This window comes from Prionailurus viverrinus, chromosome B2 (assembly GCF_022837055.1).
Source record: "Prionailurus viverrinus isolate Anna chromosome B2, UM_Priviv_1.0, whole genome shotgun sequence".
Lineage (NCBI taxonomy): Eukaryota > Metazoa > Chordata > Mammalia > Carnivora > Felidae > Prionailurus > Prionailurus viverrinus.
Window position 1 is genome coordinate 56,201,893 of NC_062565.1, and position 18,794 is coordinate 56,220,686.

At 36.6% G+C, this 18,794-nt stretch overlaps 1 protein-coding gene across 2 annotated transcripts in view; it reads right to left on the reverse strand.

Annotated features, from left to right (window-relative positions):
• Positions 1–18,794, reverse strand: part of KHDRBS2 (KH RNA binding domain containing, signal transduction associated 2) — a 591,209-nt gene that overhangs the window by 280,323 nt on the left and 292,092 nt on the right. For both annotated transcript variants that reach the window (XM_047859593.1, XM_047859594.1), the window contains exon 4: positions 4,193–4,339. In XM_047859593.1, the coding sequence (XP_047715549.1) occupies positions 4,193–4,339 (147 nt within the window). The remainder of the gene's footprint in view (positions 1–4,192; positions 4,340–18,794) is intronic.

Sequence of the window (18,794 nt, forward strand, 5' to 3'; positions counted from 1 at the left end):
AAATTTTAATGTCCTGATATGTTAGCATTTCTGTAGACTTTAATATCAATGTCAAAAGAAACTTGGATCACCAAGTAATTTTTTATAATAACAAAAGAACTGGTTGTTCATGTTTGCCTCCTCTGGTTATGGTGAAGGATGAAGTAGACAGTCGCCATCCTTTGCCTGGTGCTAAGGTAAACAAGGCAAATGGGAAAAATTTATCAAGTAGAAGGACTTTCACTGATTGTAAAATCTGCTAATACAACATTGAGAGATATCAGAAGAGTTATTTATTTAAAAAAATTTTTTTAATGTTTATTTTTGAGAGATAGAGACAGAGCATGAGTTGGGGAGGGGCAGAGAGAGAGGGAGACACAGAATCTGAAGCAGGCTCCAGGCTCTGAGCTGTCAGCACAGGGCCTGATGTGGGGCTTGAACCCACAACCTGTGAGATGATGACGTGACCTGAAGTCAGACACTTAACCCATTGAGTCACCCAGGAGCCCCAGGTTATTTATTTTTTAAAAGCTTATTCATTCCATCATTTATTCACCCATTCACCCTTATGAAAATATTTATGTATTAAAATTGTTTTTTTATTGCCAAGTAGTATTCTATTATATATATAAACCACATCTTCTTTATCCATTCGTCAGTTGATAGATGTTTAGGCTCTTTCCATACTTTGGCTATTGTTGTTATGCTAAATGAAATAAGTCAGTCAGAGAAAGACAGATACCATATATTTTCACTCATAGGTGGATCTTGAGAAACTTAACAGAAGACCATGGGGGAGTGGAAGGGGGAAAAAAGTTACAGAGAGGGAGGGAGGCAAACCATAAAAGACCCTTGGATACTGAGAATAAACTGAATGTTGATGGGGGGTGGGGAAGAGGGGAAAGTGGGTGATGGGCATTGAGGAGGGCATTTGTTGGGGTGAGCACTGGGTGTTGTATGAAAACCAATTTGTCAATAAATTATATTAAAAATAAAATAAAATAAAATAAAAATTTAAGTTTATTCATTTATTTTTGAAAAAGACAGAGACAGCACAAGTGGGGGGGGGGCAGAGAGAGGGAGAGAGAGAATCACACTGTCAGCACAGAGACCAATGTGGGGCTTGAACTCACGAACCTTGAGATCATGACCTGAGCAGAAACCAACATGCTTAGCCCACTGAGCCACCCAGGCACCTCTAAAAAATATTTATTTACTTTCCACATGCCTGGCATTGTTCAAAATAAGAGAATAAAGCAGTGAAACTAGACAATATCTGCCCTAATGACATTTATATTTTAGCAGGAAAACCAATAATAAACAAATAAGTAATATATGTGTGTGTGTATATATATAATATATGTATTATATATATGTATAATAGTTTATAAGAGCTATGAGGAAAATAAGTAGGCAAAGAGAGCTAAAACATAACAAAACAGTGAATTGCACTGTTAAATCAGGCAGCCAGTGGTATTGTGAACAAAATATAATAGGACTGTCCAAATGTAGGGAGGTTACTTTGGACCGTGTGGTCAGGAAAGAATTTCCTGCATTGCTAACTTGTGAGCTGAGATCTGAATGACAGGCGTGTCAGTATTCTGGAGAAGAATCTTGAAAGGCCTTAGTGAGGAGTGACCCTGGAGAGCCTGGAATACAGGATGAACAGAAGCCAGCATATCTGGAGCACAGAAAGTGAGCAGCTGGACAGGCAGAGATAAAATCCCAGAGACAGGCAGGAACAGGTCATGCTAGCCAATGTGAGATTTTTGGTCTTCATCTGGATGTGTACAGAGAGAATCTTAATTGTGAGGTACTATTCCCCCAACCTGACCTAAATAGCTATTTATATCTGCATCACTGCTGGTGCCTATTTATCAGCCATTCCATCAGTCAGACTCTCAAACAAATAATTGTTGTGCCATGCACAATGCTGAATGATGGGAATACAAGACAGACACTACCAGCCCTGCCCTCATGGAGTATATATTTCAGTGGATAAGTTACAAATGAAATGATTACAGGTATCACAAGGTTGAAAAGGTAAGTGAGATGTAATACTGGCTTTTATAGTAAAATAGGGTTATAACCTAGTCTACAACTTAGGACCTAAATATATGTAGCAATGAAATAGCATTTCATCTTACATATTTCATCAAATTTCTACATATAACTTCAAATTTCTACATATAAGTTCAAAAAGTTATCCCAAGATTCTACCTAGTACAACAGATTGAAAACATCCATTTATATAGTGCTTGATAATTTTCTGTCCTTTCATATGCATTACCCTAGTTGATATTCATAAAAACTGTGATAGAGGTCAATCACTTATAATTATCTTTTTTTATTTTTTATTTTATTATTTTTTTAATGTTTATTTATTTTTGAGAGAGACAGAGACAGAGACAGAGCTTGAGCGGGGTAGGGGCAGAGAGAGAGGGAGACACAGAATCCTAAGCAGGCTCCAGGCTCTGAGCTGTCAGCATAGATCCCGATGCAGGTCTCAAACCCACGGATGGTGAGATCATGACCTGAGCTGAAGTTGGACGCCCAACCGACTGAGCCACCCAGGTGCCCCTATCTTCTTTTTAAAGATGAATAAGCTGAAGCTATGAGAATTTAAATTATCTGTCTATAGGCATGAAATGAGTTAGTAATATCGGTAGTCTTAGCCTTTTCCTACACCACCTATATCACTAGAGGTCTGATCTGAGCTAAATATAGGAAAGTTGTGTACCCAACAGCTAGGCATTTAGTTTGGAGGCAAATGGAAGAGAGAATATAGCATCCTTATGATTATGAAATATGGGATCTGTTTAGGAAGGTGTTTTGATAAGCACCAGATAATAAATTGTGCAGAAATTCTGTGTGCATATACAGTTAGGGAACAATCAGAGTGGTATGGGATTATTCTATAACCTTGTCTTGAAAGAAATTTTTATTTTTATTTTTTTTTCAACGTTTTTATTTATTTTTGGGACAGAGAGAGACAGAGCATGAACGGGGGAGGGGCAGAGAGAGAGGGAGACACAGAATGGGAAACAGGCTCCAGGCTCCGAGCCATCAGCCCAGAGCCTGACGCGGGGCTCGAACTCATGGACCGCGAGATCGTGACCTGGCTGAAGTCGGACGCTTAACCGACTGCGCCACCCAGGCGCCCCTTGAAAGAAATTTTTAAACTGAGCATATAAATACATTATGTGGTTAGATATTGATGTTTTTACATTCTGAAATTCTGTTTTTCTTCTTCTCTTTTCCCATTCTCAAAATCACTGCCAATCAATGGATCTTACCCACCATTTCCTCTGAATTTATTGCTTACTTTAGAAATCTACAGTGTTCCTTCATTGAACAGATTAATCTTAGCTACTGTCTTCTTCCTCTGCCAAAGACTTCTGCCCAGGCACTCCAGAAAACTTTACTCAGCATTCTCTTCCAATTATCCTATTCCCAGCTCTAAGCCTGATGCCAAGATTTCTATTTGAATGACCTCTTCCTAGAATGCTAAATTGTCAACCTTTATAAAAGCTTCATTCATTTAACCTTCTTCTATTTCTTAGAAAATCAGTAGAGAATTCTATCCAATGTGCAACCCTGAATTTGCTGCCTTACTAAATGAATGCTCTCTGGTGCTCTCATAGAGCGCAATGAGTTTATTTTCCCAATTTTTGTTTGAGGTCAACAAATGTCTGGCTGTATTAATATTGATTATTTGACATAGTGTTTTATAATGAGTCAGCACCTGGCATAATGTCAGATAAGAATGCATTTGATATTTTCAAATAACATCATTGTCTTGTTACAAATATTACATATTTAATCTCTCCTGTCCCATTACACCTGCTTTCTCTATTAATTATAAATTACCAAGAATACATGTCAACTACCAAGTGATTAAGACACAAGAGAAAAGTATACAACTTCAATTATATATATATAATTATGTTAATTGTCTTATTCTTCATAACCATGAACTGGTGTATGGCATGTGATATACTGAGGACACTGTCAAACCATCATTATGTGATGACAACATGCCAGGTCCTACGCTAAGCATTTGTTGTATTCTATTTTTTTTTTTTACCTTCTTATCAACTCAACAAATAATTAGTTTGCAGTATGACTTTCTGTCTAGAAAGTCAGTGAATATCAAAGGCACATTTTAAAAAGCTTATGAGAAACAATTTTGCGAAAAAGGAAAGACACTTACAGGAACCAGGAATTTTTTAATCTCTTCCAGTGCATGACTCATTCGTGAATAAGCTTCCCCAGGTGGAGCAAACACTTCAATTAATACATGAAGTTCATCACTCAAGTGGGCATACTTGGCTTCCCCACTCTTCCTTAATTCTTCTTCCTGTGAAAGAGGTTATTTTTAGAAATACAAATCCACCCATTTTGCACTGATTTAACATTTACTTAGAATATGACAAAAGGGAATAATCTAAGCAAATTTTCTGTAAGTAGAAACCCTCTGAGAAATAAAAATCTGGTACATTTAAAGATTTTAAAATCATTTTTGAGTGTTTGAATGATTTTTTTTAAAAAGCTGGCATAATTATCATCTACAATAGGTTTTAATCAGCTAAATGAAAATGCTAAGCCCCTGAAAAGAAGTTACAGAAATGCCATTAATTTTTCAGCGTACAACACTCAGTTGTGGAAGAAAAGGGTTATTTTTGTGTGTGACGAATAAAATTTTCAGAAAATAAACTAAAGATTATAACTGTTCTTTGAGAAAACCAGAACTTTCTAGCCAGTTTTTGAGAAGTGGTGAAAAGGTTACTTGCTCTCCATTAAAGTGTGGAAAACCAAGGTTTATATCCCAGGCTATGTCCCCACTGGCCCAGATTGTCATCTAGCTTCATACTCACATCTTCTCAATCGTTTGCTGCTGCATTTTGGTCAATAGGAGTATATTCAAAGGATGGTGGTTAAGTATTACGTTGGCATTGATTCTGCATGAGCTATGTATCCTCGCTTAACCAACAACATATTTCTATTAGATCAGATTTTTTCTAGTACTGTACCCAAGCGATTATTGTATCCCAATTAATACAGCACAGGTACAGAGCAAATCAGCACACAATTCCATATACTTTGCTAATGTGTGCCGGGTATTTGATGTGTATCATCTCTAATCTCACAATAACCTTACACATTATTCACAATTCAGATTAGGAAGCTGAGTTTAAAAGACCTTAAGCAGCTTCAGCAAACTTGGGATTCAAACCTGGCACCTTTTGCAACCAGATTTGTATTTTTCTAGGGTTTCAAGGAAGCAGAATTTCGGTTAAAATGTGAACATAAATAATATTAATTATGTTTTACTTTTCTTGACTCCTATCCCCAATAAACTTGTAGTTGTTTCACTAAATATCTAATGATAAAAACTAAAAAGTAATTTTTAGCTTTACTTGGGGATTAATTAGAAAAGTAACATGAACAGACCTAAACTGGATAAATAAAGGCAAATTTGGTATTGATTTCCAATAAGTAACTGTATGACCCACGTTCATGTGCTTATCTGACTAGGAACTAACATCATTTCAGGGCTCCTGGGTGGCTCAGTTGGTGAAGCGCCCAGCTCTCGATTTCAGCTCAGGTCATGATCTCACCATTTGTAAGATCGAGTCCCAAGTCAGGCTCTGTGCTAACAGTGTGGAACCTGCTTGGGATTCTCTCTCTCCCTCCCTCTCTCTGCTGCTATTCCACTCATGCTCTCTTTCACAGTAAATAAAATACATTAAAAAAAATCTTAAAAAGAAACTTCCATCATTTCAATACAGGGAAGCTCATGAAAGAGATGGGACAGTGTCCCTGCTTTTCTGTCCAGCCCCACCCACTCAAATCTAACAGTAACACCTTTCAGCCTAATAATCTACTCTCCAAGTGTCCCTGAGCACACTTTTTTTTTTTAATGTTTATTTCTGAGAGAGAGAGAATGAGCAGGGAAGAGAATGAGCTGAGCTGTCAGCACAGAGCCTGATGGGGGTTCGAATTCACAAACCGTGAGATCATGACCTGAGAACATATCAAGAGTGCAACGTCTAACCCACTAAGCCACCCAGGAACCCCTCCTAAGCACTCTTCCTATCGCTAACTAGGAGTTTTTACTTAAAGGGGTTTTCCTAGTGCCCATTTCTCAGTTTAGGGAGAAGTAGCGATTGCCTGAACAACTACACCACTCATAGGGTATAGTACACATTTCTTTCCTCTTTGGATTCTGCTGGGAGGTAAGCTGCTCATTATCTCTGGGGTCAGCTTCATTTGTACCTAGGTGTTGAGGTGGTTAAATCAGAGGATTCTTCATAATGCCCCTTTCTCCATACTTCCTAAGCTGATTTCCCACTGGTTATTAAGGACTACTTGTTAGCCACATTTAATACTAAGAGGTGTGGCATTCATATATGAATTACAATATTCATTTAAAAATTGTTAATGTTTATTTATTTTTGAGAGACACGGAGTGCGAGTAGTGGAAGGGCAGAAAGAGGGAGACACAGAATCTGAAGCAGACTCCAGGCTCTGAGCTGTCGGCACAGCTCAGAGATCATGACCCGAGCAGAAGTCAGACGCCTAACTGACTAAGCCACCCAGGCACCCCAAAAATTATGATACTTATTTTAAAGGTTTTCAAATAAAGTGAGCCTAACTAGGTATCTCTCGCAGTTGAGCCATTAGGCTGATGTTCACGAACAAAATGTAACTTACTATTAAAAAGCACATTTGCCTCTCACCTCCTCAATCACCCTTTATACAAGCAGATGAGGAAGCTGAGGTCCTTAGATATTAAGCAACTTCCTGGAGGTCAACCATTAGGTTTCCAGCCAGGATCCAGTAAGGTAGGTGTTAGCAATGATAAAGACTTTAAAGGAGAAAAGTTAACACAGCAAAACCTATTGTGAGCTACTACTGGTTATTTTCAAAACTAAACTTTCTATCTTCCAGGTGTGTTATATGTGAACTCATGTATTAGGGTAACTTTTTTTGCTTAAAGTTTATTTATTTACTCTGAGAGAGAGAGAGAGAGAGAGAGAGAGAGAGAGAGAGAACAGGAGAGGGGCAGAGAGAGAGGGAAAAAGAGAATCCCGGGCAGTCCCCACACTGTCAGCACAGAGCTTGATCCCACAAACTGTGAGATTATGACCTGAGCTAAGATCAAGAGTTGGATGCTCAATGGACTGAGCCAAGGGTAACTTTTGATAGAGCAGAATTCCCCAAGCTTTAGTTTCTTTATCTGTGAGACTTATATAATAATAGTGAGGTCATAGGATTTTGTGACTTTTGAGAAAACTGAAGAACATTTGTACACTAAAAATGCTCCACCAATTTATTTTAATAATGAATATAGTTTCTTATATTTTAAGTAGCATTTGAAATAATGTCTGACTGTTCCAACAGAGACCAAAGTAAACGTGACTTACACATGAAGAACAGTTCTTTCTTTCTCAAGTAAGAGTCTAAGCTATAAGCAGCTAGAGGAATAGGTGGTTCATCTCTTCACTCATCCAGAGATCCTGGTTCCTCCTCTTTGAATTCAAGCAGCCCCTAAGATGTTGCTCTCCTGTGTGCTGATGAAGAAGGCTGCCTATAATCACTTCTAAATTCCACTCCAGGGAAAAGAGAAAGAAAATGCAGACAGCAAAAACCTTATTCTCAAGGACATTTGCCAGACGTTTCATACGTCATTTCTGGTCACATTTCTTTGGGAAAAGTGTACTTACACCATGGCCCTGGATGCTATGGAAGCTATAATTGTGGTTTCAGGCTGAGTAGCCTTGAGACTAAAATGTGAGGGTTCCATTTATGATGGAAATAAGTGAGAATGGATACTGGATGACAACTAGCTGTCTCTGCATTCAGTCCTCATTCAGGGCTAGTTAAAATAATACTTATTTATTAAATCTAATCTTGGTGAATAGCTAGCCAATGTCTTCCAGAATGTTTAAATTTTATTTTCAAAAACAATACTATACCTCCAGTTGGATTTATAACATAAACCTCCAAGTTTCATTTGAATACGGGCAGACATCACAGCCATCCTGTATAACGCAAGTGTCTAGAGACCAGTAAGTACATTTACAGTAATTTAATACAATCTCTTGAAGTATTTCTTGAACAAGAGTTCCAAGTATATTTTGAAAAAAAGAAAAGTTTACCTTTGCAGTAAATTCATTATCTTATAAGTTGATTGTGAATGGGGCAGTGAGTAGTATTTTCATGTTTCTGCCCGATATCTTTTCCATGTTTTATAACAAAGAGCATTGTACCCTAGCAAGTTACACTAGATAGAACAGGGAACAAATAGCAAGAAGTGTAAAAAAAAATAATATATATGTATATAAATAAAAAAATTAAGAAATTAAAAATATTAGAAAAATCTTGAGTGTAAATTGACATATACTATTCCTAAGTTAACATTACAGAAGAGTGAATCTACATCTAATAAAAGCAAAGAAAAGGGCACAGGGAATAAATTAAAAGAATGCAAGATGCACACACTGGAAGGTGAATTGGCTTGACGTGATTCAGATTTCTGCTTAAAATACTGTGCACTCAGTTGATATTATTTAATCTTCTATGAAAAAGGTACATTTATTCCATTGAGGACATTTACTTTAACCACTGACCTTCAGAACATGGTTTGTGATGTTCAGCTATTACAAAGGTATTATGAGCTAATTATTTCAAGTACAATTATTGGTTGCTAAACATAAGAAATTCAAAACAAAGTCATTACAAATATCAAATCTAGTTTTACATATCCCCAAACATTCTATTCCCATGTTATACCCTAAGGTAAAATATAAGTAAAACATATCAGTTTTCACCAGTTATTTTATAGAGAATAGTGTGGCACGAAATAGAGTCTAATTTGAATTGCATTCATGTGTTTAATTGTTAAAAGGATTTTTTAAGGAAACTTTCTCTTAGGAATTATCAATTGTGTTTTATCTTCCACAAAAGAATGCTTTTGACTGGGAAATAATTTGACAATTAGAAAATTTTCCTCTTAATTCAAAACAGCATGTTCACTGAAGAAAACTTGAAAAAATTCCCCAAAGTACAAATATTTTAAAAGATATCAACAACCACACAATTTAAGATAGACTATTAGTATTTTCAGTGTTTCCTCAAGTATCTCTATACAAGGATAGTAATGGAATTGAAGTCATAATTTTAATATTGCTTCTTAGGTCACGGGTATGCAAAGTACCTTCCATAGATTATCTAATTCTGTACGCACAACTTTACTTTATGGTACATAATGTTATTTGCTTCATTTTACTGATGAGGGGACTGATAGAAATATGTCCAGAGTTACACAGACTATAAATCATGGGGTTGGATTAGAATCCAGGTAATTTCATATCAAAGGTCAAGTTCTTAATCACTACAGGTATGTACTGGTATAGGTATGTTCAATGTAAGTAAACATTTTATACATCCAGATATTCCCATGGATATGTCTATCTAATTTTGGGAATATCATGGCCAGTGGTCTCCCAGCAATTTCCTGGTATTAAGTCCCAGGTCCAGGGTATCCTACGGCAGATTACAGGTCCTTATACACTAAGCACATCTGCCATGAATTTCTTCTTCCCTCTCCCAAAAGGTGTTGATTCCTTAGTAGCTGTATGTATGTAATGGGTGAAACCATTATTTTCAAGGTTCTCAGTACTCAGCCCCTACTTTATGAATGACTTACCTAAAAATTGCTAGTGATCCTGCACCAACCACACTGTTTATAACTAACCCTCTGTTGCAACCATCAGTTCCAAACAAGGCATTCACCCAAAGTTTTTAAGACTGAGCTCATATTAGTTCATACAACTTCTCATGGATATTCATATTGTATTATTAAAACAAATGTACCTCATGAAGCATTCTCTATTTTCCTGCATAGCTTGTCCAATAGCAGGGGCAGGGTGGTTAGGACCCTCTGTACCCACATTATTGTCTGGAATAAGGACTTAAGTCAGCTTACAAGTGGATATATCATGTTGGCTAATGAAAAATTTCCCCAAATAGGACACAGAATCAGATGTCCCCTTGTGTTGTGGTCCTAAGTCCAGCCACTTGATCCCTGGATTTGCCAACTGTCAATTTTATTTATTTATTTATTTATTTATTTACTTACTTACTTACGTATTTTTTTATTTATTTTTGAGTTATTTATTTATTTATTTTGAGAAAGTGAGGGCATGAATAGGGAAGGGCAGAGAGAGACAGAGAGAAAGAGAGAGAGAGAATCCTAAGCAGGCTCCATGCTGTGAGAGCAGAGCCCAATGCACTCACATTGAGTGACCTGCCAATTGTCAATTTTAATGTAAAACTTAAAATTTCTTAAAATAATCTAAAATATCCACTCTTAAAATTATTTATGGGTGGCATAGACTTCATTTGAAATAGCAGAGGGGTACAAAGCAAAGAGGTCACATTGATAATCTCATTATGGACAACTCAAAAAATCCTCATTGTCACAAGTTCCTTTCCTGCTTCATTACACAGTTTTAATTTTTTCTTTGCTGTCTCTAATGTTTGTATTATTCTTTCTTCCCACGTGGAATTTCCTAGGAAATTTCAAATTATTTTCACCCCTAATAACCAAAGTAATTTAGTTAGTGACTGCTAATTTCCAACTGTACATGTCCAACTTATTATGGAGCTCAATGACATAAAGGGCATATCAGTTAATTGACCCTACTGTCTTTAGAAGTCACCGTGGTGATCATCATATGCTACTTGGAATGACCCTTTGGAATCTCTCTCTCTCTTTCTCTCTCTTTTGCACACACACACACACACACACACACACACACACACACACACACGAGACTCTAGTGAAAGAAAATGTTTCCATTTTGTTAAACTAAGAAGTATTCACCTACTTTGGGCAATTAAAAAAATATGTTATAAATTGCTCACAACATGAGGTAGACCATGTAATCCTCTGCTATGCTACTCCAGAATTTGGGTTATTTTGTCCCTCTGGTATCTCCTGAAAGGCATCCCATTACCAACAGCACCAGCAGAGAGAACACCTGAGTAACTGAGTTGATGTACTATCCATCATTTTTTAAACTATGTGTTCCTCTAGATGTATATACGTGGTATCACATATATGTTATATATATGCTATATTGTTTCTCTTAAATATTTAGTCACATTTGAAGTAGTCTTTAGTCTCAACCACATAACTGACTCAACAGATTTGCCAAATATTTATTCCGCCATAAAATAGTGAAGCTAATGTCTATAATAATCTGCCTGCTTTCCAAGTTTTATAAACCATCAATCAGTGGTATTTGTTCCCAAACTTGTTTATACCTGCTGTATTTGTTATTGTAATTTACATTTTTATACTTCCTTTCTACTTTAAAAAAAATATCGAATAACTTTCAAATCAAAAACATGTAGGTAAAGAGATTTTACCGTTTTATAAATGCTTTCATAGTTACGTGAACTTATGATTTTTGTACAATATTTTGTTCCTAGATCAATTACAGCATCTTCATTATATTTCACAATTTATCTTTATATATATCTGTTTCATCATTTTCTCATCTCCAAAATTACTCTTCATATATAAGTGTATCTGATAGAACCTGAGGAAGATACTCAATAAATTCTCATTGAATGAATTACTTAAGGGTGAAAATCATGCTGCATTTTTCTTCTGTCATCAAACCATATCTTTACTGCTCAGGCTAAGGTTTTCTTTAAGCGCTCAACCATTTATTGTCCTGAGACCTTGGAATGTAGTAATCTATCTTTTTTTTTTTTAATTTTTTTTTTCAACGTTTATTTATTTTTGCGACAGACAGAGACAGAGCATGAACGGGGGAGGGGCAGAGAGAGAGGGAGACACAGAATCGGAAACAGGCTCCAGGCTCTGAGCCATCAGCCCAGAGCCCGATGCGGGGCTCGAACTCACGGACCGCGAGATCGTGACCTGGCTGAAGTCGGACGCTTAACCGTCTGCATCACCCAGGCGCCCCTGTAGTAATCTATCTTTACTAACATGACTATTTTTGGCTTAGGAGAACTATCTCCAAATTATTATTACATTCAATGTCTCCTATTAATGAACAATGTATAGATCATATATGTATATTCAATGATAATTTATTTTGTAAGCAAATGATTTTGCAATTGCAGTTTATACCATATCAAGTATTTGTTCTGTTATTACAAGCACATAGTCTGGGTAAGTAAACAAAATAGAAGTTTATAACTCAAAAGAGTGTTGTGGTGTTAGTCACAAACAAGTTAGAATAAGCACACTTATTTACAACAGCCCCTCCTATCTAGTCCCTCCTATGGCTTGCTACCTTACTGTATAATGGGATTGGCAATTAGGTTGGTTTTTACTAGGCTACTCCAATTTCAGGAGAATCAAATAGCTGTATAAGTACAGTGCTTACTCTTTGCTCTCTAAGGAATGAACCTTAGAAAGTTTTAGAGTCCATAGAGAAGATTCCAATGATAAAAACTTTACAGTAATATTTTATCGACAATTGCTTCCATCTTAGAGACTGAAATAAATTTTTGTATTGTTTTCTATGTATAAGAACAAATATTTCAAAAATACTATGAACAAATACCAAGCACTGTTTTTCTGTAGACACTTTTATGTAGCCCTAGGTCCAAGAAAGTGTATGGGACCAAGACTTAGAAGGTGTTGAGTATAACATCTCTTCCAGCCATGGCTCCTCCACCAACTGCAAATTTTAGCAGGTATTTTGCTCTTGTGGCTTCCTTCATATGTAAAAGAAGAGAAAGTTACTAGAGAAAAAAATTTCAAATTGTGCTCTATGCAGCTCTGAGGGTTGACCACCTTGGTGCAAAATGATTCTCCTCTATGCCATTCAACCATGTCAACCAAATTTAGAGCTGTTTATGTATAAAAGTTCTGGGTAAGAGAATATTCCACAAGCTCACTAAACAGAAGACAATAGACAACATTAGATATGATGATGTCTAAGGTTTCTCATAGTTTTAAAGTTTCATGACTCACCATGTGACTTTCCTTCACAGCTATCCTCATTCTGCTACTTAAGACATTAGTAGTAGAAAATACTACTTTCCAAATAGAGTATCTTCTAAGATACACTACTAGGAAAATTCAAAACGGAAACAATTCATGTTACTCTTTCAGTATCTACAATGAAGCTGCTCCTGTGTATTTTATACACATTATGTCATTTCATCCTCATAGAACCCCTTGAGGTAGGTAATGGAAGCAGCAGAATGTAATGAAAAGTTAAAAAAAAAAGAATTTTGGAGTCAGAATGACCTAAATTTAAACTAATGGCTCTGATATTTATTATCTGTGGTATAATAGAAAAGTACTAAATTTTTTTTGAGATTTAGTTTCTTCATCTACAAAACAAGTAAACTCAAGGTCTCTCATGTACAGTGTCGGGCATACTAAAAACCCTCAGAAAAAGTTAAAGGTTTTCTCTCAGAGGAGTTAAGAAACTTGGTTGCAATTATTCAATATGTAAGAGATTTGAATTTAGTCTGCCTGACTATAAAGTGCACTCTTACGTTAATGGTTGTTTTTTTATGAGCATTAAATTCACTTGAAAGAATATAATTATAAAAGTTTCAAATTAACTGTTGCCTCGATGTAAGCAAGAGTACATCCATTCAATGCTGGTTTACTTATTATTAAGTTAATTTAAATGTGTAACTTTAAGAGAATGTATATTTGAAAATTACTCTAGGCCAAAGAGCTCACGTGTTTTAGAAAGATAAGGAAAAATTAACTTCACCACATGTAATTCCTTGAATTTTAACTTTCAAATGAACCACAAATGTATTGTCTACAGTATGTCACATGGACCATATAACATTGAAAGGCCACATATCATGATACTTAACAGCTCATGATGGCCAGGGTTAAAATCCCAGCTCTTCCAATTAATGGTGCAAAACTTGGGCAAGTGACCTTACTAATTCAGCCTTTGAATTCCTCACCTGTAAAATGATGATAGTAATAACATAGTAGGCACTAATTAAATATGACTATTGCTAAATACTATTATGTTAAATACCCAGGATTCAAAACAGTATTCAAACATATATAAATCGAAAGAGTTAGTGTATCCAAAAATCCCAATTATTCTTTCAGAAGTAGTTCTGTCAGTGACAGGAATTTTTAAAAAGTTGAAAACATATAATATAGAGTACATTCAAGTTTTACACTGTGGTTTTTACATTAGCGATTATTTTTGTCATATTTTATCCTCAGAGTTATAATTTACTAGAGTGCTTTTTGCAGGCTTTTTTCTTAATGCCCCAGGGAACTTTCTTTTAACATAAATCTTCAGGAATAAATAAGTCTATTGTCTGCACAGCTTTCTCCATCAAGAAGTTCACATAAACACACATTTATTATTTATACCTTGGTCTGAATGGGATTTGTCTGAATTGTCAATTTAAAAGCAATTTTAAATACACATATGTGAAAATTCTTTTATGCTACTACAAATTAGTTGTCCAAAATTTATACACACAAAGGGTTTTTGTACAAATGGAGGTACATAAATACATGATAGAGAAGCAATGGTTTGATCCTCAAGCACACCCCTCAGGCTTTTATTGCCTTCATTTACAAATTCCGGCCCTCTTGAATTGATAGTGGCAAGAACTATTACAGATTATAGCTATCCATACTCCAAACTGTCAACAATGGGAAAGGAATCTGTTCTCTGCTAACACCATCTAGATTCATGAAGAGTGAAGAACCAGAAACATTGAGGGACCCAAGCATGGTATTCTTTTCAAGTAGGTCAGGATTTTAAAAGGACAGAAGTGGATAGTGCCAGAATATTCCCTATGCTTGAGTTTGGTAGTTGAGGGTTTATTAGAGAGAATGAATCTTAAATCAGGACAATCGAATCATACATTCTATGTTACAACAAGAATGGTCTAGCTTCTCAAACTATGAAAGTGTGCTATTTGAAACAGTGAAAAGAGTGTCTAGACACAATAAAAGACCTACTTCACTATTCAAGGAAAATAAAGCAATCAAGCTTGACCAAATGGAACCTATACGGTTAACAGGTTGTCCTGAATTAACACAAGAAAGAGTGGCTTGTGTCCCTGTATTTTATTTAAAAGTCATTTGCTTATGGTGAATCTGGATGGCTCAGTGGGTCAAGCGTCCAACTCTTGATTTCTGCTCAGGTCATGATCTCACAGTTCATGGGACTGAACCCCACATTGGGCTCTGAACTGACAGCGTGGAGCCCGCTTGGGATTCTCTCTTTCCCTCTCTCTCTCTCTGCCCCTCCGCTGCTGTCTCTCTCTCTCTCTCTTTCAAAATAAATAAATAAAAATTTTAAAAAATTAAAAAAAATCATTTGCTTAGTAATTAAGGTACTCACAAACATTTGTTTTGTGGGAATAGAACAATCTGGGAATACAATTATGTAAATATGCTTCTTTAGACTCTTTTCCAAATTCAACTGGATATAAATGGGCTCCATTCAGGTTCAGAGGAATTGTTCAGGGGATGTGAAACCACTTGTAGAACAGTGTTGGAGCCCAGTGGTGAGACAGAAAGAGGGAATGGATCCTCGGAAGTGTCTGTACTCAGAGATCTGAGCACTTTGAGGACATGGCAGAGTACTGGTTCTGCTTGACCTCAGAAGCTGAGAAGAAACCAAAAAGTAGGCTAGGCATGCCTTGCCTTTGAGGCCAAGAGAAACCAGGAAAACCAGGGACCAGAAGCCCACTAGGGTGGAAATCCCTCTGTCTTCCACTCAATATTTAAAGGACTTCATCACTAATCAATTTCAACAACCCTATCTAAGCTGACAAATAAAAGTAGCATACAATACTAGCACCCATAGTCAAGAAAATCAAGCAGAACATCTCAACATATGCTATTTGAACATAAGCCAATTGACTTGCAGGAAGAGAAACATGAACACTTGAATAAACACATTTTAGGAAGCAGTGAAGGAGAAAAAATGCAGACACAAAAATTGTATGGTTTTAAAAAATGTGACTTCTAAGGTAAGAACAAATACAAATTAAAAGAGGCTTTTAAGAGGCTTACTTAGCCCTGTTGGTAATTGATTTCCTTCCCTCCTTTTTCTAAAAGCACTTACTTTAGAAAACTTGTAATTGTAGGTAGGTCTTCCTCTCTTTGAAATGTGCATAAATACTTTTGAAGCTAGATAGGCCTATTGTTAACTTTATTACCTAGAAATATACATCTCAAGGACTTGGAAGCCATTTCTTTGAAACATAAACATCATGATAGATAACATTCCTACTTCCCAGTTTCTGTGGGAGGCAGAAGCCTAACTTTGGTAGGTCCTTGCTCCAAGGTGCAAAACAACCTCTCATCATAAAAATATAGTAAGTCTGTTGTTCCCTGGGATGAAGCCAATTGGCTAACACTAATCACCCCAATAACCAGGTAAAAGGATGAATTCTGCGACAAATGGTGCTGTCAAGTCTTCTTATTGAGGATGAGTTACTGTTTATGTTGCGAACAAGTATGTAATGGGTTGTATCTGCCTGGATGCATAAAAGAGTGAGATTCCTTTCTATGTTTGCAAGCTCTTAGGGAATTGCCTGTGATGCCCATCACATTCTGGCTTAATGCTTATTCAATAATAAAAGTGTTTTCTTTACAACTTTTGCGGAAAGGATTTCTGGGCTGGGAAATTTTGTTTTAATTACATTTCCCCAATGAAGAAGTGAAAACAGCTAGTGAATTGGGTAAGGGGATCTCAGCAAAGCCATCTTTACCCTGATAGATATTGCCAGAATTGCTTCCAAGCCTCGTGATGCTGAAAGGGCAAGTCGTCACTGCCAACCAATAACAGAAAAGCAAATACTAATGAGTCCAAGCTGGCAGGGAGCAATAGGCCAGATGCCTGGTTCTGAAAGAAAATTTAGAGGTGGCATATCAGTTTTGGGAAGGACATCTTGCACAACCAGACACGTTTGTAGAGGACACAACAAGGAGATGCCAAAACAGCTTTGACCGAGCGTGCTGGAGTGACTAGAGACAGAGAAGAGAAAACAAGAACCACAGCAGAAAGGCCACAAAAGCTGCTGAAGAAGTTCCCGCGGAGTTGTAGAGACGCTGCCCACTGGAAATGCAATGGCAGCAGACAGATCAATTTGGCCTTTGAAGATATGATATGGAAGACTTTACTTTGAACAAATGCATTATACTGTTCATCAAGCAACCAGACTGAGAAGCAAACATCATTAGGACCCATAAAGTGGCTAACCACTGACTAGAATATACCTGGTATCAGTGTGAAAGGGCATCCAAATTTACAGCATAGATTCAAGGTCAATAAATGCCATAAGAGAAGAATATTTATTGTTGCCACTTTTAGCTTTCTGAAAAAAGGGTTTCCGGATCATATTAGTTCCTGCTTACAACTCTCTACCCATACACTATTTGCCTAAAATGCAACAATTTGAACATGGCATTGCAGACCTTTTTAATCTGGCACTGGCTTAGCTCATAAGTTACCTCTTCTGCCATCTCCTTTGCAGACACTATTCTCCAATCACTAAAAAATCCTCACCTTTCTCTGCAATCATCATCCTCTTTCAAATCCCTGTGTTTCTTTGTTTTTCTTGCAAGGTTCAGATCACATATATTTTTCTAGACTTCACACAGCCAGCAATGCAGAAACAATTGCTCCATAGAATCTTAACAGTAACATCTTCTCAATAATATATCATAAATATTTGGAATTATATTATTAATATTGATTGAATCCTCCATCAGGATATTTGGTTCCATGGCTCCATTTAAAAAAAATTTTTTTAACGTTTATTTATCTTTGAGACAGAGAGAGACAGAGCATGAATGGGGGAGGGTCAGAGAGAGGGAGACACAGAATCCGAAACAGGCTCCAGGCTCTGAGCTGTCAGCACAGAGCCCGACGCGGGGCTTGAACTCACGGACCGCGAGATCGTGACCTGAGCTGAAGTCGGCCGCTTAACCGACTGAGCCACCCAGGCGCCTGCCATGGATTCATTTAAACATGGAGTATGTTTTTCTATAGGCATCTTGTGTATATGTGTGTGGGCGGAGTGCGTGTGAGAGATGGGAGGGGTGCAGGTAGATGAGGAAAGCATATACTTAAAGGATGTTTCTTAGATCCTATCTAAATGTTAATAAGATGTATAATGTCTATATACTTTTGTATTAATTGTTTTAATCAAATGAACACTTAAGCTTTGTTACACAGATAATAAATACTTCCCAGGGGGAATGGGAGACAGGAATTTGATCTCTTGGATATTGCAGTATCTTATTACATAATCATTTTCTCTTTCTATCCTTCACTCTGTCTTAGCAAAAATATATTTGATAATGTCTCAGAGCAAAGTGGTAGTAAGTAAATGCTAATTTTATACATATATTTTTTCCTGAAGAACTCATCTCTGCTTTGTTTTTACAGACTTACAGAATGTTCTGTCAGTGCTACAAAATACAAATCCCAAACCAGAGACACCCAAAACATGTAAGCATTAGAGCACATGGAAGGAGGGCTGTAGTGACCTTCTATAACTAACTTTCAAGCACCATTGTTTACCATCAATCTGAAATTGAATGTGTAAAACTGGAGGTACTACAAAATTTCTCTTGTGTATGGAAAGCCCTTTTGCAATTTTGTTTTCTTAAAACCTGTGAAATCACTTTTTTGGATAAAGTATTCAGAAGGAGGAGCTATGGACCCAGACTCGGGCTCCTCATGACACTTTATATTTGCTGGTGCATATCTTGCCTCATATCACCCAGAAAAGATCTT